The following is a 23,256-nucleotide window of genomic DNA, read 5'->3' as shown; positions in this document are numbered from 1 at the left end:
ATGAAGTAGTTGCTGGAGGCTTTACCTGAACAATCTTGGAATCGTCAGAATGCTAGGCACTGCTCCTCACATCAGACCGCTAGATCGTCTCTGGATTAAGAGCGAGCAACTCCTTTCTAGGAAGAGATGAGGAATAGGTACCTGCACCTCTAAAGCTGATGCATACTCTTAGCATGTAAAGGATCAGATTACTGTAGGACATTTAAGAAGCAAGAAATGAACTGATTTCCTCAAGCATTTTAATACTACTATCGGATTAATTAGGGGGTTGAGCAAGATCTAACGGCTAGACCTTCTCTTCAATTCTAGTTGTCGCCATACATCAATTCATTCATTTATGTACATTGGGCAGACAACTGCAGATGATTGATCAATTAAGGGGATCAATTTAATTCACACCTTTGTGGAGTGTTTACCAAAAGTAAACAAAACCTGTTGGGAGCCCCTGCTTAATATTAGGTTGCCCGTTGTGGTCTTGCTTCTGTCTTGGAGAGATTACAGTGCGGCTTTGCTCTGTTCATGGTCTGAAGGGCCCGAGGCTAACCTGCTCTGCTCTGTCCTGCAGGTGCATGTGTTTGACTTGAGTGTCAATAAGTACGAGGCCATCTGTGAGCAGCCCGTGGTGGCCAAGAAGAAGACCAAGCTAACGCACATCGAGTTCAACCCGGTCCACCCCATCATCATTGTGGGAGATGACCGAGGATGCGTCACCAGTCTGAAGCTGTCACCCAACCTGCGCAAGAAGCCCAAGGTGAGAGTCTGTGCCTCCCACTCAACAGAAGACATTGTCCCTCTACTTTTAAATGCTACTTTGACAGAACATTGATATAGAGGATTGACATGGTCTTGTTCCACATTTGTTTTAATTAAATACTGTCCCACTTCTCTTAAATTTTACAATTTCTTTTAAGCTATTTACGGCTCCATTGGAACTATTTAAACTCTGATTTTTAATGGGTTGCTTGCCTTAATTAAGATGTAATAATATATGTGTGTGTGTGTGTGTGTGTTTTTCTTTGGTTATATGAGATCACTGTACATTTTCTCTATCATACACTACTGGTCAAAAGTTTTAGAACACCCCCATTTTTCAATTTTTTATTGACATTTAAGCATAGTTTCCTACACCATCAAAAGGCACTTTAAAACTGGAGGAAACTCTGACAGGAAGAGGTCTGGTAGACCCAAAGCCACAACAGAATCAGAAGACAAGTTTCTGAGAGTCAACAGCTTGTGTGATAGGCGGCTCACAGGACAACATCTTCAAGCACAGCTTAACACTGGTCAAAGTAAGCAGGTCTGAACAACTGTGAAGAGAAGACTTTGAGCTGCAGGTTTGAGTGGCAGTAAGAAAGCCATTGATAAGATGGCAAAATAAGAAAAAGAGGCTTGCCTGGGCCATGAAGCTCCACCAGTGGACTATTGAAGACTGGAAGAAGGTCTTATGGAAATTTGAAATGTTTGGTTCATCACGCAGGGTTTTTGTATGCCGTCGAGTAGGCGAAAGGATGGTTTCTCAGTATGTGACACCAACTGTCAAACATGGAGGAGGTGATGGTCTGGGGCTCTTTTGCTGGATCCAGAATCGGCAACTTGCACAGAGTGAGTGGCACCCTGAACCAAAATGGCTACCACAGCATTTTCCATGCAATACCCTCTGGTATACACCTAGTTGATCAGGTGTTCATCCTACAGCAAGATAATGACCCATCATGAATATGACATCAGTTCAGATCTAAACAGCCCAGTATAATCCAAGAAAGACATGTTATTACTAATCAATACTTAAATATTTAGATGTATTTATTTGCTGATAAAAAACAATTAAAGTGTAGAAAGAATATTTTTGGTATGTTATTTTTATCAATTGCCAAGCTCTTAAATGCATTAGCTTGGCTGCATTCCTAGTTAAACAGTTCTCCTGATGTTACTGCAGATTTACCTTGACACTGCTTGCTCTTCTAAAAACAGATTATAGGTTATGCAATTTTGATATTTTCCTTTCAGCACCAGTAATAGAGAGGGCAGCATTATTTTCAGAGTAATCTTTGATCCTGTTATATAATGATACTGTGTGTTTCAAGTCTTAATCTCCCATCACTAGGTAGTTCAAAATGTGATTTCCCATGCAATAGAGTTCAGGTTATGTGGCTCATTAATGTAAGTTTCTCTGCTGTTAACAATACTGGTACACTACATTTGAGCTTTTATTACAGCTGTACATAATATTTGTTGAGATATGAATGTAAAGGCCTTCCATCACTCTTAAAGGAAATAGTAAGATGGAAAAATACTGCCCAGGGGAGCGTTAGTGCTTATAAATGACAACCTTATCTAGCAGTACTATATCATTACTAATAAATCAATTTTGAGCATATACAATTCGGCATAATTTCTCCTGAATGCAGTGCATGTGTATCATATGAACAGGGTCCTGTGAAATTAACTCGGGAATTAAAACCATTCAAATGCCTGCTTGCCAATTTGTAAATCCAGGCACTGCAGTTCAATTAATCTTTAAAACTGTTAAATATTAGCCACGTCAACTACATACTCAACCAAAATATGGAATTTCTCCCTTTAAAGAGGAACATTAAACAATTCATCATTGTTCCTTTAATTAATTTAACTATAATGGGCATTGTAGTTATGGTTTAGAGCTGAGGTTTGTGTGTGGTTTTTTAATACTATTCAGTAGAAAGCATGAAGTGTTTTATACTTATTTTTTTCCTTTTCCAATTTACCCTATATTATAAATCAAAAGGTAAAACAAAGCACTTTCACATTGTCTAACTACCCCCACACATTTATTTCTCCTTACTATTTTGATTGCTTGGTTTCTGATTAAGTTATTTAATTTGAAGTGTGTTCTGTGAAAAGAAACCTTCCAAAAAATGGAATACAAGTCATCTTTGATGGATGAATCAGCCAGGGATGGGCTTTATTAAATAGTATTTCTAGCAAAAATGGTATTGATGGAAGCTGGGCTCGATATCCCAGCTATCTAAGCATTTAAGGAAAAATATCTGAAGGGAATAATGTGTGCTTAGTGAAGGAGTGACACCACTTTGACTAATCAATAAAGATAACATTATAATCATTATATAAATGTATATCAACACATATTGAAATGCTTTGAGGTCATAATATATTGCTTGATTACTTAGTGTTAGGCCTACATGTTGACAGACAGGTGTTTTTTGGTAGTGTATTAAAAACCTTATAAAAGACTAGGGGTCAGATTAAATCAAAACTTCGACCCACCCGCTAATAGAAAACAACAGAATGTGGCTTCATTTTTAGTAAGATGCCACTTTCTTCTAACTATAAATGTAACCGCTATGATGTACAGGTTTGTATTTTGCTATTAGCGGGTGGGTCAAAGTTTTTATTTAATCCGGCCCTAAATACTTATAAAAGTGCTAAAATTAGTCGGTTATTTAATGGACCTTAGGTTTTAACACACATATGTCTATAGACTGCATTCTGCTTCAAGCCTGTTATATAATCAGATCCAAGGCCCAGCAGCAGTTAAGAAATGTCACCTTGATCTCACAGTCCTGCTGCATTGCACAATGCCAGGGATTGAAGGTACAATACTACATGTCTGGGAACAACAGAGTCATCTGCTGTTGCAGCTTCTAAATCCCCTTTCTTCCAACATCCTTGATGTTATTTTAATTCATCTCTGTCTATTTTTATTGAGTTTATATCCTATGCTGTGTTTTGATGGAGCTTAAATATTATACGTAATTAAAATGGCCCATGCAGTTTTTACAGATCCATATTATGCATTTAGGAATTGTACCAAAATACTTTCTTTAAAAAAAGTTTGTGCAGTTCTGGCTCTTTCCTTAACTATATGACTTTGTAGCTTTTGTTCACCAAATAACTCATAATTGTTCCATATATTTCATCAGCCTGAAAAAACATTTGATCTCAAAACATATATTCTGTAGCAGTCTCAACTTGAAGAGGTACAACTGAGGTTGTTCCTATATTGCAATATTGTTGCCACAGTATTTCATGTCTTATTGACTGTGAGAATCCTACATCATAACTCCCATGTGAGTTAGAACAAGGATAATGTTTTATATGCTGTAGGTTTGTTTATCCTCCTTCTATGCTTACATACAGGGCTTCAAAAGCTTTCAAATAAATATATAAAATCATTTCAGCTATCTCTTATTACCATCAGTCACATATCAAAGACTGCAGGAGACGGTCTTTTTCTGATTTTCACATTTGACTGCAATTCATACGTTGTGCTCCGTATACCCTGAAGTGTGCTTTTTGTATGTTTTTTTGATTCCCCCCAAAGAGCCATTTACAATTCTCAGGGAAGATACATTACTTTTTTTATTTGCTCGTGTATACTGGAATGGCTTTTATATCCCACTTGACACCTCTTAAAGAAACCTTTTTTCTTTGAATTATTGTAAACAGGTTCTAATTGCTGATTTAGCAAATCAGAATCGTGGCAGTTTAGTGTCGTCTTTGTAGCCAGCTTAATGTGTGTTTACTATCTGCATAATCTCTTCATCTGAAGAGGATTTCTAATGGCCAATAAGATGCGCATTGAAATATTTTGCACTTAAAGACGATGCCTATTGGCAGCAGAGCTCCTGCAACCTGTCTAGAGTGAAAAATAGCAACCAAAGTGTTTACAATATCTTCTGCCCGTCTCCTGAGCTCACAGATATTGTAGCTAAAGGGCAGGCAATTCAGAAATTGAAATGTATTACCTTGTGAACAAAATGAATTACAAAGAACACCGAATGAAAACGGTAAAGCTCTGGTCAAAGTTTTATGCTTTGAATCACCCTGGGATGTTAGGAATGGTGCATTTATATGATATTACTGTAATTCTGTTTTTTTATTTACCATAATTTAATCAAAGAAACTATAACTTTGCAAAAATATACTGGAAGCATTTCTTAGCATATGCTGAGAAGTCCAGGCTTTTTTCAGAACTTCATGTAGACATTAAAATCATGGTCTCAGTGTGGCACTGATGGATTATTATGTGGATTCCTCCATTTGGTCTTTATACTTTTACCTTCCTCTCAAACCTGAAAAGCACAGGTAGCAATCCTGGTTGAAAGGTGCCAACTAGTAATATTGCTGAATCCACAGCAGTAAGATTTATAAACAAAATGCACAAAACAGTTTGTGTACAGTATTCATAAAGAACCGCTTCTCTCTCGGCTGTGCCTGTGCTTTCCCTGTCTGTGATTCACACCACAAACAGATGTCACTTAATACAGGATAGAGCCACCTCCGGCCTGTAGGAGGGCAGTTGCTGTGTGCAGTCTGGTGTAATAATGGACATTTCCCTGATATGAGTGACTGCCCGCTACACTGCCAATACTGTGCCCTGTGACTCACAGCTGAATCCAGGAGTCTCGAGTCTATTGCTTATGAAACCACTGGAAATGTAATTAGCATTAAAATTATGTATAATCACATAGAATTCTGGTATTCAGATTTGCTTGATAGTTCCATAACTATGTTGTTTGCTATTTTTTATGGAGTTGGGCAACATCTGAGAGAGAAAGGGTTAAATGGATTCAATGCTGGAGATTATACATGCTTACAGTTTGCAGCTGGCCAGATGTGTAGGTCATTCTAGGAGTCTGCTAAAGTGATGGACATGCCTCTCCATCAGGTCACTGGGACTTACGCTAAAGTGCTTGTCCTGGGATTACCATGTAATCTTTGGAAAATCCTCCCAGTTCTAATGCCAGTTTTCCCAACCACACTTAATATGGTCATGCTTGAACAGTGTCGTTTCCAGTGCTATTGTGTGTTGTTTAAATCATGTGTTGAGAACAAAATATGCCACCAGTCAGCAACAACATATCAGTACAATAGGTTGTATTTAATATACCTTTAAAAGGATTGCCCTGATTGGTGGTATGTTTTGTTCTTCTCTTTGGTGTGCTAGGAGTGGCTTCTAATATATGTGTATCGTGGGCAGTCAGAGCCCGGCTCAGTTCCGCTCCGCCATCTCGGGCACACCTCTGAGCACCTCGCTCCATCAGCACAGCATAGAACACAGAAGTGTCCTTGTTTTGTAAAGTACCATGGGATGCTTTGGATGATGGATGCTACGCGGGTGTTTGCTTTTTAACCCCACATGCCTGTGTTGTTTCAGGAGAAGAAAGGGCAGGAGACTCCCAAGGGCCCAGAGGTGGAAATTGCCAAGATGGAGAAACTCTTGAGCTTAGTGAGGGAGCCAGACAACTCCAGCAAGAACTGAAGAGGCAGCCAAGAAGCACAGACGAGTCCCACAGGCAATTTGTAAAGAAAGCAAAGTATATGCATGTAATTAAAGAATGCAGAAGAGAAAATCAACAACAGCGTATTTAATATTTTATTTTGTAATTTAAAAAAAAAAGCAAAAATGTAATGTATTTAATGCTTTTAGACAGTACATTAAAAAGCTTTTGCACTATTCATTTTTAGTATTATTATTGTTATTATTCCCTACACATAGAAACCAACAAACTGTTTCTCAGGATTAATAATTGATTAAAACCAAGTTCATATTCCAATGAATGAGAAAATAGATTTAAAAATAAAACTAAATTTATGAAAAAGCTTTATCAGAAAGATATTTTTTCTATTATTATTTTGTTTCTATCTAACTTACAATGCCATATTTTCAACAATGAAGTGGAAAACAATCAATCTTTAATAATTTCAAACATTCTAATGTTTGATGGGGTTAAATCAGAATCTGATAATTAAAATATCGGATTTCATTATTTGACTATTATTTTTGAGGTTATTTTGTATTGAAGAAACTAGGGAATGTAGTACCTCACTACAAGATAAACTTTTGAGGATTTTTGTTGCTGTTCCCTCACACCTAAGAACGAACAATTATTTTATTATGAGACACATGTCCCACAATATGTATCAATGAAATTTCACCCAAGCACAAATCAAACCATATTTTTTTTAATAATAAAAAAGGTATTGTGATGGAAATACTAATATAATATTAAAAAAAAAAAAATACCCTTCCTCTGTTTTTTGGAATAGTCAAAAACCTTTTGGAATAGAGCAAGATTTGGAAGCATTTGGGTCAGTGGTTTGCAGTTTTGTGGAAGTACAATGTGCCAATCTCTGTCAGTATGGAAACCCAGTCTAGTGCCTGCTATCAAAGTAGAACCTCCACATGTAGGCATCTTAATGTTTTACGTCCCTCTTGCCTTGCCAATGCTGTTGTACAGATCTTTTCAGAGGGTTGTATGTGACAGCTGACTCCTAGAAGAAACGTCCGTCTGATCCTCATGATTCAGTGAAAAACACTACCTAACAAGCAGGAAGGGGCTGAACAGACTCCTCTTTATTTTTTAGCTTTTATATTCTCACAAATGATTCCAAAGTTAAATTAATATCCTTCCTGCTGTGCTGTTTAAAGATTAACTAGGGTGAACAGGCCTTTGGGAGTAAACATACAGACTCCCTGTGGCAATGTGGTCACCATAAGATCAGGTTTTCACACAGTCAGATATCTAGAGATGGACTCCTCTGTAAGTCAGTGCTTTAGATCTCATGTATTATTTTGCTAGACCACACATCTCCAGTTGACTCATTATGTATACACTCCATGTGGCTATGGCAGGCCAATGTGATAAAGTGGCAGCTAGGAAGATGTGCTGAAGGTGGTTAGGGGTTCAGCAGCTTTCCCTCCATCCCTACGTTCCATCTGCCCTGAACTTTTCAGAAGGACTGTGGATTTAAGATTGGCCAATCATCAGACCTCCTGAAAAGAGTACTTTGCCCTAAATCGATAGATTTAAAGAGCATGGGTTTTTACACCTTCTTTATACTCCAGACATTGCGGTTAAGGTAGTCCATGCAGCTGATCACTGCAAGACCCAGGTCAAGGCTTTGGGGACACAGTGCTAACGTGATCTCGACCACTAAGGTCTCTCTGTATAAATATTGCATACTAAATATACCTAATTGGGATGCAGCCACCACCCCAGTCTACCAGCACTCCTGTATACTCAATCCCCTTGTGATTGGTAAAAGCTGTGCTAAAGAAATGCATATTCCATGGTGGCATTTCCTGATGAACTTAAAAGAAAAACAGATATGGATATTAAATCCAGCAGGTCTAAGGCAGCTGTCTGGTTTATGAAAGCCAAGTTAGGAAAACATATTGAGCCTTGGCAGAATGGAAGTGCAGACATCAGAGATTCTTTGTTAGGGCGTCAGCAAGTATTTTTGTTCATTTTTTTTCTGTTCTTGTCCTGTAGCCAAGACGGGAACCTTCTCCTGGTTAGAGGGGACCTTGCAGGCTTTGTACAAGATCACAAACAGGATGAAAATCAAAATAGCCACCAAAGAGTTACAGACAATGGCCACAATGGCCCCTGTGGAGAGTCCTGTGCTCACACCAGACTCCATGAGGAACAAAGAGCCTGGTCCACAGATTCCAGAGAGAGGATTACAGAAAGTGCTTGAGTCCTCAAGGGGCGGACAGACAGAAATGTATTCCACTCCAGCACACATGCACAGGATTAGAAGAACTAGATATTAAAGATGCTGCACTCCAATGCTGTCTCAATCCATGTGTGTTAATTATGAAGATTGTTCTCTAGCGTATCTTCAGTTCGGTTCACTTTAGCTGTGTCTCTTTCCTTTGTGTATTTCTATACTTCCTGGTCAGTGTATTCTGGATGTTCTTGGGCTGTACAACTGCATGTACAATTGTCGACCATGAAGGAAACCATGTGGCTCTTAGTTGCATAACCATTCACGAACTTTGCTCTAGGACATATTCTGCACAGGCTTCAATCAAAGCATTATTTTCTCATCCCTGTACTCTGGAGGGAGCCCACAAAAATGTTCTGCTTTTGACTTTTATCCCAGCTTATAGACCAAATAGATGAATGAATGAAGCTACAGAGGAATGGTCAGGGCAGCTGTGCTTCCCCTTCTGTGCTGAAGACAGTGCCTCTTTGTACTTCTGAAAGAGAAAAAGAAAGGGAAAAAGAAAGACATTTTGATCAGATAGCCAGGAATGAATCGTCACATTACAGAAAAGCAGAAAAATCTGAGATGTAGAAAATGCTACTGGACAACCTGAAACCTGAAAAGAACTGTCTGTAAATATCCATGACCCAGCACATCCGCTATATACACTTTACATATCCTATAGCAACAGTAAGACTGGGGTTGTTTTAGAAGTTTTTACTTCTGTAGGAAGTAAAATTACTGTTGGAAAGAGGAACACAAAGCCAAGGTGAGCAATTTGTTGAAAGAGGTGTGGGTACTTTTTTAGAACAAAATAGAAAAGAAAAGTCAGTGTTTGTGAGACACTGAAACCTAAATCCACTTCACACATTATGTTGTAGTGACTTTGCACATTACCCATCTCCAGAATGGATAGGCAGCGAGTGCTGAGGGCAGAGAAAGCCCCAGTTAGAGAGGGTGGAGGTCAGCGCACCTGCAGACACCTGACACCGCACCTCCCATGTGGAGCCATGGTCCCTGTAGTGATTAAAGCTGACATGAAGCAGTCGCTGGGGATTTGCCCTAGTTTTTAATTCCTAATTCTGAACATATTACACCACTCATGTGAGAGGAAACAGCATGAATTATTTACACGTTACTTCTTGGGCGACGCGCTCCAGCACTGTGTGCTCCACGGGGCACAGAGGGGCAGCGAGGCAGTGCGGCAACGCACCAGCTGTGAACAGGAGAGAGCTACAGCAGAGAGATAACAACCATACCAATCATAATACTGGGGGAAAGAATACTGTGTACCTAATCTTACATTCTGGGGAATAAGTACAACATAGGCAGCTGCAGACCTTCAGTGTCTTTTGTTTAATGGGAAAAACAGATGAGTTTAGCCGTGCCTAAGCGATGCTTTTGTTTTATCAAGGCTTTCACATAAAGCTTAGTTATATTCCTCTACCCCAAAGCATGCCATCTCTTCTTTTCTCACAAGGCCTGCATTGAGAGTTATTACCTAAACAAAGAACAGCAAATGCTTCAGTCTTGTGCAGCGGGGCTGCTTACAGTTGTTTCTTTTTCCCTATACCTTTTAGATTGTCTTTAAGCTTTTAATTTCCTAGTTATTTACAAGAGGTATTGATCCCATATCCCAACTACACAATCATGAGATAATGTATATGCCTCGGTATTTTCATGTCTGGTTTTGATGTCTGCCATTATAGGCCATTGTTTTTCTGAAGTTCTTTCAGTTTACTGTGAGTTACGCGGCAATCCTTGCATAAAAGAGAGCTACAGGAACCTAAACTGCACTGCACGCAACCTCCGCTGGTGCTCATTAAGGAAAGACAGAATTGTGAAGAAACATCTGGGGGGCAACAGCTGTCAAAATAGTTTCTTATCATTTCGTGTCTAACCCCCCTGCAAAATGGCTAGCAACATCACAAACTGCAGCAGGACACCTTTTCTCCACCCTCCATGGCATTCGAGCCATTCCCGCTCAACATTTTGCATCCCCCTTCAGAGAGGTTACTCACAATGAAAACCCTTGCTTCTTCGGAGCAGTTGAGGATTATCTGGAATAATTTGCTACTGCAAACTCCCAGAGCCACATAAAAGCAGTCTGCTGGTCAGCCTGAACTGTGTGACGTTGAATGACGTGTTGAAGAGCAAGAACATGTTGAAAGAAATGCAAAAAAATAAAAAATAAAATAACACTCTTAAAGAGCAGAACAGACACATCTTAGAAGGCTGTATGATTGCTATAAAACATCTGTCGAGAGAGAGAGAGAGAGAGAGATACCGAACCAATAGATGAAGCCGATGATAGAAAAATGCAGAAAGCAAAAAAGTAAAAATACTTTTAAAATAAATAATAATTATGTATCATGTTTTTTAAGTAGGTATATGGGATCCATCTGCATACACACCTACACACGCTTACCACTTTAGGTGGGCACCGTCAAGAACATTGAACCAGACAGCTGCCGAGGTAGCATCCATCTCTAATGAACCGTCCACAAAACGGCAAGCTTTTTTTCCTTCCTATTCATCATCTCCAGCAGACTGACTAGTGATCTTCTGTCAGGAACACTACAAAAACACCCCACCTCTCTTTATAAAGGTACATGATACGCAATGCGAGCCAATGGCTGACACCAGAACCACCAGACCAACCAGATCAAGTCTTCGGTCTTACCTCCCATGTAGCCACCTGCTGGATTAAGCTACGACTTGTCGAAAGTGTTTTTCTCCGCCTCTCTGAAGACACACTGTCAAAATGAATAGAAAAGGCATCCCTGGGCCAATCTGTCTCTCCACATGCAAACGCCACACAGAGACAAGCCTGGCTATTTGTGAATGTGTTGCCAGCTGTCATTTGAAGGACACTGAGGGAAGAGAAGTGGCCCATAATGTGTGTTTGCATGTGAAATACAATGGCATGGGAGGATGCAAATGAACAGGGAAATTCAGCAACAAAAACTGAACAAGACCTATCTGGCAATACCTTCATGCACTACAAGAAGAGAGAGGAAAAAACAACACAGTTTATAGTTTTCTAAAACTATACTGACTGTTTAGGAAGCTGATCTGGGTAATACCAAACCAATGCATTTTAGATGGTTTACTAACTTTAACAGATTGTACTTGAACTGTATTATAAATGCAAATAGTTGTTAACAGTAATGTATAGTAAATAGGGAGCTTTACAATTACATGCAATTTATCTTGTTTGTTTGTTTATTTTAGGATGGGAAAACAACTTAATTAAATTTGTACTTCTATGCTGCCAGGGTCGATAACCTCATTTGCATATTCAAATCTGTTCAATTCAGTCCTGCATCAAACCTTGCACCCATAACTAAAACAATGCATGACTATCTCTGACTAAGCCTACAGATAAATCAACAAACTGGATCCTCTCCAGCTCTTATAAAAAAAAGTACTTCAGTCAACAGAATAGCAGGTGGGAATATGACGAGGCACATTTTGATTATGTGCAAAAAAAGGTACAGACCACACTGCAGAATTGTTCAGTCTGGCACAAATAATAGATGCAAACTAATTTGTCCAGTGGCACCACACTCCTGTTTCATCGTGAGCGAGCATATGTGGGAATGATTATTTCCAAGCACAGCCCTGATAAAAGCTGTGCATACAAAGCCGTTCAGTTTGCAATAATATAATTGTCATGCATGGCATCACTAACCCGATCCTTACTGAAACAAAACATCCCAGAATGCTACGTATTAACTGAAACATATCTGGCTTTCTAGCAGATTGTGGCGCATTTGCTGTCCTCATATTTTGTTTGCCTCAGTGTCCTGGGAGTTTGGGAGTTTGGAGAGAAAGCTTTTTGGGGAACTGCTTTTCCCGATCATGAAACACTGATATCCATAGTGCATTGTCATCACCCTTGACTTAGCTTTCATTTCTCCGTCTGCAGCCTTGCTTTTCAAACCCTCTATTAACTAACCCCTCTGCATTTGACAGTTTCAAATCCTTTTTTTTCTTTTTTCTTTTTGGTAATTATACAGCAGATGCATCAACTCAGCTGGAATGTAGTGTGAAGAAGTGAAATCAGAAACTGATTTATTATTATCAACAACAAGCCCCCCACCCCAACACACACACACACACCACCATTCCTATAATTCCCCCCTACGTCTGCAAAGAGTTTCCCTGATCCAGCTTGTGCACCAATGCACAATCTCTCCTAGAAACAAAGCAAAGATGTATTTTGACTTGCATCTGCCGTGCCACTGAATATGAACACTAGGCTAGGTTTGTTAGCATTTCCAGATCAAACTGAGACGCACTGCGCATCACCCCCAAGACTGTAACAAAGCGATGACTGTGATTTCTTTAGTGAAATACCCCTCTATCTACTAGCCCCGATCCTCTCCATTAAAATCTGAGAAAAATAACACTGAAACCTCCTTCGCTTAAAATAATGCTGGCCCTAAAATGCAAAAAACAAATATAGAAAGAAAAACTAAAAAACATAAAGAAAAACACAAAATAAAAAAGAAAAACACAATGGTATAAAAGAAAGACACTTCTTGTATTTTTGTTTTTCTTCTTGTTATTGTGTTTGGCTCTTCAGGGCCACCGTACTTCATCCTCTCATTCTATATTATACACTACTTGGTCACATTAATAGCACCTGTATAATCTTTGGATTCTCCATCTCCCCAAAACATTAGTTGAACATATCTTTGGTCATGCGATGCGACAGATCATACCTGTATTGCTGTCAACTGCACATTGTGGAGATGCCATCGGAGAAAGACTTAGGAAGCCAAGTGCTTTATCATTCTTGATCTAGACAGAGAGGATGTCAGGTTCCCCTTGCATCAAAACAGAAAGTTGAGTACACCCTCACTGCTGTAAGACATCTACTTCTCACACATAGGGTAAGCTCTTTTAATAGCTGACCTCATGGGAAATATTTTAATGAAAGCAACCCAGTTCTCATCAGTGCTAACGTGGGATAATATTCAATTAAAACGCTCAGTGGGGATGCGGAATTACTTTATGCGTCAGGTTAGTTCGGAGTTTGAAAAAGGGTCTGTGTTCAAAGAAACTGGAAAGGCACCGCATCGCCTCGGTGGCTTTGAGGAAGTGCTCCTGGGAAAGTCGGCGGCCACGGTGCTTCTGTGGAATTAAACTATAACTAAACTTCAATTACTGTCAGCAATCAGGAAGGGAAAAACAATCTCTCTCTAATGGTTGTAAATCCTTGTCAGCCTCAGCACATTTTCCACTCACTAGGTTCATATTGGGACTCAGTGTATGCTCTGACAATGTGGGGCCAATGGTGTAATTATTTGAGGCTAAGGAGCAAAACTAGTGTTCAAAAAAAGTCTACTGGACATTATGTCATTTGCTGGTATTGCCGATAGCAGTATAGTGCTGATACACCAGATTTTCTCTTTCATTAAAACCCATGTCAGGGCAGCAGAACAAATACATGGAGGTCATGTGACTGATTAATACAAAACCTGGATTATGGATCATCCCATTGAGTAAAAGAGCGGATGAGCAGAGAGCCTATTTGAAAAGGTCAGGTGACCAGACTGAATGGGCCCAGCTTAGGAGCTAAACATCCCCACAGTAGGGACACCCTGAAGGAATGTCCTTCCCTGTACAACACACAGAATCCCTTACCACTGGCGTTATGAAGGTTTGTGTGTAACACCTAACCTTACACAATAGATAAGTGGCAGGAAATTATTGAACTGCTAAGACTTTGTACAACTGAAGGATTCGCACAGGGGAAATAGTCTGCAGCACTTTAAATAATAACTCTTTTTAACATGTAAATACTAGGCAAATAAGGAAAGGACGTTAAACAGGAGAGCAAAGGTATCGTACGGGATTTGTTTGCATTTGCCTTCTAAAGCATGAATGCACAGAGCTTAGAAGAAACATTTCAAACAGTAACAGCACCTACTCCTTTGTCAAGAATAACAATAATATCAATAAGCAATAAGAACATAAGAACATAAGAAAGATTACAATCGAGAGGAGGCCATTCGACCCATCGTGCTCGTTTGGTGTCCATTAGTATCTAAGTGATCCAAGCATCCTATCCAGTCTGATTTTAAATGTTCCCAAATTTTCAGCTTCAACCACATCACTGGGGAGTTTGTTACAGATTGTGACAACGCTGTGTGTGAAATGCATCCATATTATTGCAGGGTTAGTTTTTCTTACACTTCTACACAATGATTCTTTTTTTTTTGTCTCTGCATCCCCTAGCCTTTGTCATTAGTACATTGCATATATCATCAACAGCAGGGAAAGGTCTACATAGTAACTTGCACAGTTCAGATCCCAGATGGCCCATTCAGAATTCCCATTAAAGCATTAGTCACTAAGAAAACTGGAGTTAGATCAAATACGCTGGCACTTGATTGTATACAGACCGAAGAGAGCTGAGAGCTCCTAATGGAGGCATTTAAACTCTGTCTCAAGTTGTATTTCTTTACAGAACACCTTCGCTTTTGTTTTGTTTGGTTACACTTTTTGATTTATTTTTGATTCAATGGGTTGTACTTCCCCATACTGGATGAAGGGGCTATTTGAACATGGATGGCTGGTTATACTTCTCACAGCACTGATAAAGTTAGAGAAGGTTTGTGAGTTTTTGTATTCATGTCATCAATCTCATTAGGTTTTTTATTTACTCATACATGTTATTCCTCATGATGATTGTACTTTGATGTAATATAATCACGCAAGATATACGTATAATCGTTATTATATAGACTGAACTTCATTCTCCGAAGTTGAGAAAACAATTCCTAATGTTGCAGGCATCGTGCCCCTCCTAACCGCTGCCTGGTCAGTCAGTTTAAAGTGCATGTACAGATAAGGTAGTCCTCCCTCTGTCCAGACATCCTTAGTACCCATTAAAGGCACTTCAAAATTTAAGCAATAAGAAAATCCCTGTATAGGCTGTGCTGTCGCCAAGATACTGGAACAAATCTGACTGGACTTTCTGACACCTACCTCCCCAAGTCAGAGCTGTGCTTTATTGAGTTACATGGCTTTACGATAGCAGTATTTCTTTGTATTTATTGGATTTTTTGAGCTTGGGGTTCTGTGACATCGTCGTCTATAATGAATGCACTGGATGTGTTTTATTGAACTCTCCGTAATGAATTTGCTGGCATTTGTGTTTTCCATAGAAGATTAAGGTGTCTGTGATGGAAATCTCAGTATCGGGAGGAAAGTGAGGATTTCTCATTGTATTTTGCAGTATTTTACCTGCTTTCTGTCAAGCAAGCAACTATATACGACGTACTATATAGGCATCTACAACTGGCTTGGTTTAAAATTGCTTTCTTACTTAATTAACCAAGAGGCTTCTTTTCCTGATTCAGCAAAAAAGAGCAAAGTTGTTTACAAAGCTCTCACTGAAGCACCCCATTAAAAACAATCACAGCCGTTAATAGCTTTCTGCATCAGCACAGCTTTATATAATAAAAAACAAACAAACAAAAAATATTTTAATTATGGAACAGAAGGCGTGCATCTGGGACACCTAAATTGCCCATTTATTGAGTTCAGTCTTCTCCGCTATTCATAACGAAACATAGGGCCTCACCCCAATAACACAGTTAAAAGGTATTGTGAGGAAAATGGTCCAACAGGAGCCATTTGCCTGGACTGGGCTTGATATAAACAGGCTCGACCTACAGATTGATATAGGAGGCAATATATATTCATTGTCCCAGGTATAAAGAGTACCAAAACAAAAGAAAGTGCTAACCTAAAATGGTGCCAAACAGGAGAGAGAAAGCAGTCTCAAAACATGGTAGCACTACTCTCCATTAAAATACGAAAGCCCGCTTTCCCCAGCCATAGCAGTTCTCTCTCTATTGATCTGATTCACAGCTCTTCTATCCTCACCTCTACGGCATCTTTTCACTGACACTGGTTTAAAGGAGTCTACATACATGTACTGAAAGAAATTACAATTGGCCATGTACGATGTGCACTAGGTTGAAATGATTAGCACTAGGACAGAATGGATAGTTATGCATAGTCAAAGTGCTGTAAATACTCACTGGAAAAGTTACAAGGTCTGCTGAAAAGGTAGCAGAGTGAATTTGGCCAAGCAGAACATTGGAGTTAATTACAATATAAGGCAAATAAAACTGAGCTAGGGCCGGACACAAGGGCCGTTCTCAGTCAACATAGACTTTAAATCAATTATATTCACTCAGCTGTCCCTTCCCCACACCCGCATGCATTCCTCCAAAACAGGCTCTGTCAGCTGTGGCACTTGGCGTCATTTCACAAAACGCTGGCAGGACTGCTCTGTTGTGTAGGCCGACAACACAAACAATAAGCTTTTCTGGACCTTTAGAACAACACTTGAGAAGTGCACAAAGTACTCCAGTTACTTTTTAGCAAACAAATACAAAATAAAAACCAAATTAGTTAGACACTAAAACAAATGTGATGTGACAAAGCATGTACTCACTACACATGTTGTTTTAGAGGTATTAATAGGAGCTAAGAATGCTAAGAATAAATAGTTTGCGGTCATCAACTGAAACCTTTTTTGTAGCCTCAACCCCCGAAGTGCCAGTGCGGAGCATGATCAATCATTAGCCAGTTACATTGTCTCACGGTTTAATTCAATGTTTTTAGGTCTGAAAACAACTTCCAAACAGAGACAAGGAATCACTTGAAGTTTGCCAAAAATATCACTCACCCTGCCTTAATCCTGCCAAGCACTGCCCGTGCTTTTCTCAGATCAGCCTAGATCAGTCCAGGGGGGGAGCTAGCTCTGAGCTAGAACAGAAACCAATTAATTTCTGCTGCATGAATGAGTGAGCGCACAGAAGTTAACACTGCAGTTACACTGTGTCCCTCCAGTTTAGGATCGCCAGTTGTAATTTGACTCGGCTCCCGGCTACAGCGATGTTTGCGAACACTGGAGAGATGTAGGCAGTGTACACAAGCTCCCCAAAACATGCACTTGTCAGACATCTTTTTTTTTGTAACACTGCCAGTCCATTATACAAACGCAGTGCTATAACACTGTAGGGAGGACAAAAGCAACTTTTATGTGGACTAATAAACTGATTAATGTACTTTAAACTGGTTCTACAAATGTAAACCCACAAGCTAGGTCACCTATAGCAACAACAACATTAATAATAATAATAATAATAATAATAATAATAATAATAATAATAATAATACAAATTAAGATAACTAGTTTAGGATGTATCTGTCTCTTGTCTCCAAACATAAGCCAAATCATGATGTCTTCTGCTGAAAAACATAAGACATTAGGAGGAATATATTCAAGGACTAAGTGCCTCATTTAAATCTTTGGGAAATCATCGTTTTACCGCTGGTGATGAACTCATTCCTATTTACTGTCTAATGAAAGCTCTTGTCTCGGATAATGGTGACAGGGGACCATTATAATCAGACTTGCCTGTCGTAATATTATCTCCTGACCTTTACAGCGCAATGAGTTTGGAAGATGAGGGTGTTGACACGTGTCAGGTGTGGGGAAAACTGCAGAGGTTAGGCCTGCCAGACCAATGGGACTGATCTGAAGATGTGAATTAGAAGGAAAAAAAAGCATTTGTTGTCTAAAACATCTAGCAGAATCCAATATTTACTGACACGGGATTATTTATTTTTCATCTCAAGGCTGTAGATGCTGTGAGGAGGACTGGGAAAAACGAACTTCCAAAGAGCACTTTTAAGATTAAGAATATCGTACTTTACCCAACACATTATGTGATGATGGCAACTCCCATAGTTCTATCTAGAGACTAAAAATAAAAATGTACCGCACATTACAGTAAAATAGGCAAACTCATCTTGGGTCATTAAACATTTAAGGCTTCTGAGAATCCTTATAAACCAAGTACAAAACCAAACCTCCTACTTTAAGGCAACTTTTTATAAATCAATCTTTCCTACAAGAATACAGTTAGAAATGACAAGAAATGCAAAAGACATATGCATTTAAATTAAACAGTTTAAAGCAGGAGGCAAGTATGCAGTTGCTACCACAGCTGTTGCAGGTGACATATGGTGTTGTCTTTGAATTGTGGGATCCCTTTAATAGTTATCTTAATATAACTAAAGTTCTGCAGGGCAAAACAGCAAGTTCAATCTTCAGCATTGTCAGCAGCTAAGCATACAGGGCATGCGCTTATATAGAGGAATGCACAGTAACAGTGAAAACATATATATATATATATATATATACAGTGAGGGAAAAAAGTATTTGATCCCCTGCTGATTTTGTACATTTGCCCACTAACAAAGAAATGATCAGTCTATAATTTTAATGGTAGGTGTATTTTAACAGTGAGAGACAGAATAACAACAACAAAATCCAGAAAAACGCATTTCAAAAAAGTTATACATTAATTTGCATGTTAATGAGGGAAATAAGTGTTTGACCCCTTCGACTTAGTACTTGGTGGCAAAACCCTTGTTGGCAATCACAGAGGTCAGACGTTTCTTGTAGTTGGCCACCAGGTTTGCACACATCTCAGGAGGGATTTTGTCCCACTCTTCTTTGCAGATCCTCTCCAAGTCATTAAGGTTTCGAGGCTGACGTTTGGCAACTCGAACCTTCAGCTCCCTCCACAGATTTTCTATGGGATTAAGGTCTGGAGACTGGCTAGGCCACTCCAGGACCTTAATGTGCTTCTTCTTGAGCCCCTCCTTTGTTGCCTTGGCTGTGTGTTTTGGGTCATTGTCATGCTGGAATATCCATCCACGACCCATTTTCAATGCCATGGCTGAGGGAAGGAGGTTCTCACCCAAGATTTGACGGTACATGGCCCCGTCTATCGTCCCTTTGATGTGGTGCAGTTGTCCTGTCCCCTTAGCAGAAAAACACCCCCAAAGCATAATGTTTCCACCTCCATGCTTGACGGTGGGGATGGTGTTCTTGGGGTCATTCCTCCTCCTCCAAACACGGCGAGTTGAGTTGATGCCAAAGAGCTTGATTTTGGTCTCATCTGACCACAACACTTTCACCCAGTTCTCCTCTGAATCATTCAGATGTTCATTGGCAAACTTCAGATGGGCCTGTACATGTGCTTTCTTGAGCAGGGGGACCTTGCGGGCGCTGCAGGATTTCAGTCCTTCACGGCGTAGTGTGTTAACAAATGTTTTCTTGGTGACTATGGTCCCAGCTGCCTTGAGATCATTAACAAGATCCTCCCGTTTTGTTCTGAACTGATTCCTCAACGTTCTCATGATCATTGAATCTCCACGAGGTGAGATCTTGCATGGAGCCCCAGACCGAGGGAGACTGACAGTTATTTTGTGTTTCTTCCATTTGCGAATAATCGCCCCAACTGTTGTCACCTTCTCACCAAGCTGCTTGGCGATGGTCTTGTAGCCCATTCCAGCCTTGTGTAGGTCTACAATCTTGTCCCTGACATCCTTGGACAGCTCTTTGGTCTTGGCCATGGTGGAGAGTTTGGAATCTGATTGATTGATTGCTTCTGTGGACAGGTGTCTTTTATACAGGTAACGAGCTGAGATTAGGAGCACTGCCTTTAAGAGAGTGCTCCTAATCTCAGCTCGTTACCTGTATAAAAGACACCTGGGAGCCAGAAATCTTGCTGATTGATAGGGGATCAAATACTTATTTCACTCATTAATATGCAAATCAATTTATAACTTTTTTGAAATGCGTTTTTCTGGATTTTTGTGTTGTTATTCTGTCTCTCACTGTTAAAATACACCTACCATTAAAATTATAGACTGATCATTTCTTTGTCAGTGGGCAAACGTACAAAATCAGCAGGGGATCAAATACTTTTTTCCCTCACTGTATATATAAATAATGGCAAACCAATTTTTATTAATTTAAATTGTAGCTGTATTTTAGTATGTTCTGTTCCCCCTCTATCTATCCTCTACAGTCATGAAAACAGACAGCGTATTGTTTGAAACTGTCTGTCTTCTGCACAACTTCCCCCTCCATTCAGAATATCTTCTTTCATTGGAGTCGGGTCTATCATTTTCATAATCACTACTCATTAAAATAACATCCGCACATTTAATATAGGCCCAAACATTTTCCATCTTTTATCGGATTTGCTTTTGGAAGTATTACAATACACAATACACTGGGGGAAATACAAACGCTTGGGCTGGGAAACAAGTAGTAAAAGCCTGTCAGTTTGAAGCGGAGATTTATGCGGCTGTTTTTTATTCAGGCATGACTTACACCAAATTTATGTCCACAGATGAACCTGACTTTTATAGCTTTCTGGACCAAACAACCCTATTGAGCACTGCTGTAATACTGTGAGTGACAAGGTCAACTGGGCTCAACAGCACACAAAAAAGGGATGGGATTATCGCTGCTCAAATTGAGCATGATAATCTGTTGCAAAAGTCATCTGTCATGGGAATGGTGAGATAATGACTCACAATATCACAGACACAAGCACCTCAAATCCTTTGTCACAAACAGCAGATTATTTCAAAAATCAGCAGATCCTTTTGATAGTCTAAATGATCAGATCTAATTGACTGAAAACCTGTATCTCATCTTCTTTATAGATTTGAGAGATGTGGTTTACATTAGAGGAAGTGACCCACTTAGTATTGGTTGAAATCCTTTTTCCAATTAGTAAATTAATCTAATAAAACCTTTCACCGGGAATTGATCATTTTACTGTATGCATAAATCTTTCAGTAAAACTCCTTTCCCGTTTTATAAACACACACACACAAATCTACTGATGTGAATAGTTATTCATTCAAATCCCTTGAGGACACATTAAAGGCATGATATAGTGCATTTAGGTTTTAAGGCATTCACAACTGGCCCTTATTTAACTATTGGCTAAAGTCAGCGAATTTCAGTATATTGCTCCTGGAATGAATCTTGAGCAACAATAGCAGTGAAATAGGGCAATCAGATTCTCACAATGAGGGCTTTTTCTCGTGTATGCAACCCTCTGGAAATCAGTGAAGTACTATAACTAATCCTCTGCACACACCTCATTGTTATTGGTTTTCTCACGAATGTTACGCTGGGAGCGCTGGACTGTTGAACTGTGCAGCTTCAACATGTTTTAAACACACAGCCTTTCAAAAATAAATTAAGAACTACAAGTGGATTGGTAGGCGATCTTGGGTCACCGACCAGCTCTCTTGTGCACAGAAAATAAACATTTTGCACAAATATGTGTCACTCAGGCGGCTGTACAGATAACCATGTAGTAACGAGTCTTGAGGAAACAGTGCCGTTGAGCTGTAAAATCTGCCAAGAGAAACAGCTTATTTGTTGTTTGTTCATTCTTGCACTATTTGGTGGTGGGTTTTTCTTGGAAAGCAGCATGATTGATACATGTAGTCCTTGAAAGGAAGAAACAATATCTTGAGTAAATAAGATTCAATTGATTTCGAGTCACTCTAGTTAGGAACAATCCCTGAAATGAAGTGAAAAATTTGAATCTAGAACAATTCCTTAGAATGACTTGAAACAGCAAACGTATACCAAGGATTTCCCTTTGTAATGTGAGGCATCAATTAAGAGATTGGAAGGTATTGTTACACCCTAAGGTACAATTACTATCTAAGTAAACAAAGTACATTCAAAGTCAAACAAATGGAATATAAACATTAGTTTTTTTAATCTTTATTTCTACAGCTGTAAACAGAATTAAAGATAGCCAAGATGAATAAATAGCGATTTAAGCACTGCAGACAGTTATAACTTTGTGGATTGCTGATACAAAAGCTTACTGCAAAAAGTCCCTTCAGCAAAGCAATTAAAGTCAGCAGCAACAATTACTCTAGATTTAGAAAAAAAAAAGACAAATGATGTGTATCTTGGACACTGTGTGGCAGAGGACCTCAATAAACAAATTATGGAATCATTTTACAATTACATGACCTTATTTTCACTAGTCCCTGTATACTATAGAGAAACAGGAACTGCAAAACTAATTTGATATTAAGCTTTTTGAACGAGTGTTGATGTGCTAGTCAATAATGGAATGTGACAGATTCTCTTTCCCTAGGCAGAGAAGTTTTGATTATTTTTTAATTATAATGAACTGATTCATAAATAAAGACTTACATGGGATGCTGGGAGACAGTTTAGAGTTACTTAATAATTGCCAATTGAAGTTTAATTGACTTTACATACAATGTAAGACATTTTTCTACTGAAATCACACTGTTGACTTATTGATCACAGATTACATTATTATAAACTTTGTACTAAGAGAAGTTTGAGTGGTTGTGTTTTTTCTTTAAATTCAATTCTGCAGTTAAAAAACAAATACAAAACAGCAATAAACACATAATATATTAAGTGTGTTGACTTTGTAATGCAACATTATTAAAACAAACTGTCAACAACTATAAACATTTTTCATTATTTGGGAAAAGTTCCTTCAATATAAACCCTGTCTCCCAAACACACAGGTTTATAATAAATAAGCAATAATATGTAAAATGCAGAACTAAGCTATTAAATCACTGATCTCTATCTTTCAGCAGCAAAGCACTGCATAAGCCTCTAAATAAACTGTGCTCAAGATGCTGTCAGCAATGTGTTGAAAATAGACATCAGAGATACACTGACAAGGGAATGCATTAAGAAAATAGTTTCCCTCCTGCATAAAGATTAATAGCCAACAAATAATAATTTCACCCTTGTGCATCCTTGCATCAAAACATGTTCCTATGAAGAGAACACAACCTTTTAAGATGCGGCTTGCTAGAAATGGTTAAAGGGTAGAA

The 23,256-nt window shown here is 39.0% G+C and overlaps 1 protein-coding gene across 1 annotated transcript in view; it reads left to right on the top strand.

The window, feature by feature from the left end:
* Positions 1-6,461, top strand: part of LOC136754665 (dynein axonemal intermediate chain 1) — a 32,806-nt gene extending 26,345 nt beyond the window's left edge. Inside the window, exons 19-20 of the mRNA XM_066710695.1 lie at positions 566-751; positions 6,158-6,461. Coding sequence (XP_066566792.1) covers positions 566-751; positions 6,158-6,262 — 291 coding nt within the window. The 3' untranslated portion in view covers positions 6,263-6,461. The remainder of the gene's footprint in view (positions 1-565; positions 752-6,157) is intronic.
* Positions 6,462-23,256: the final 16,795 nt, after the last annotated feature.

This window comes from Amia ocellicauda, chromosome 8 (genome assembly GCF_036373705.1).
Source record: "Amia ocellicauda isolate fAmiCal2 chromosome 8, fAmiCal2.hap1, whole genome shotgun sequence".
NCBI lineage: Eukaryota > Metazoa > Chordata > Actinopteri > Amiiformes > Amiidae > Amia > Amia ocellicauda.
The sequence above is the reverse complement of the archived record's forward strand: the minus strand, read 5'-3'. Positions and strand labels throughout refer to the sequence as shown.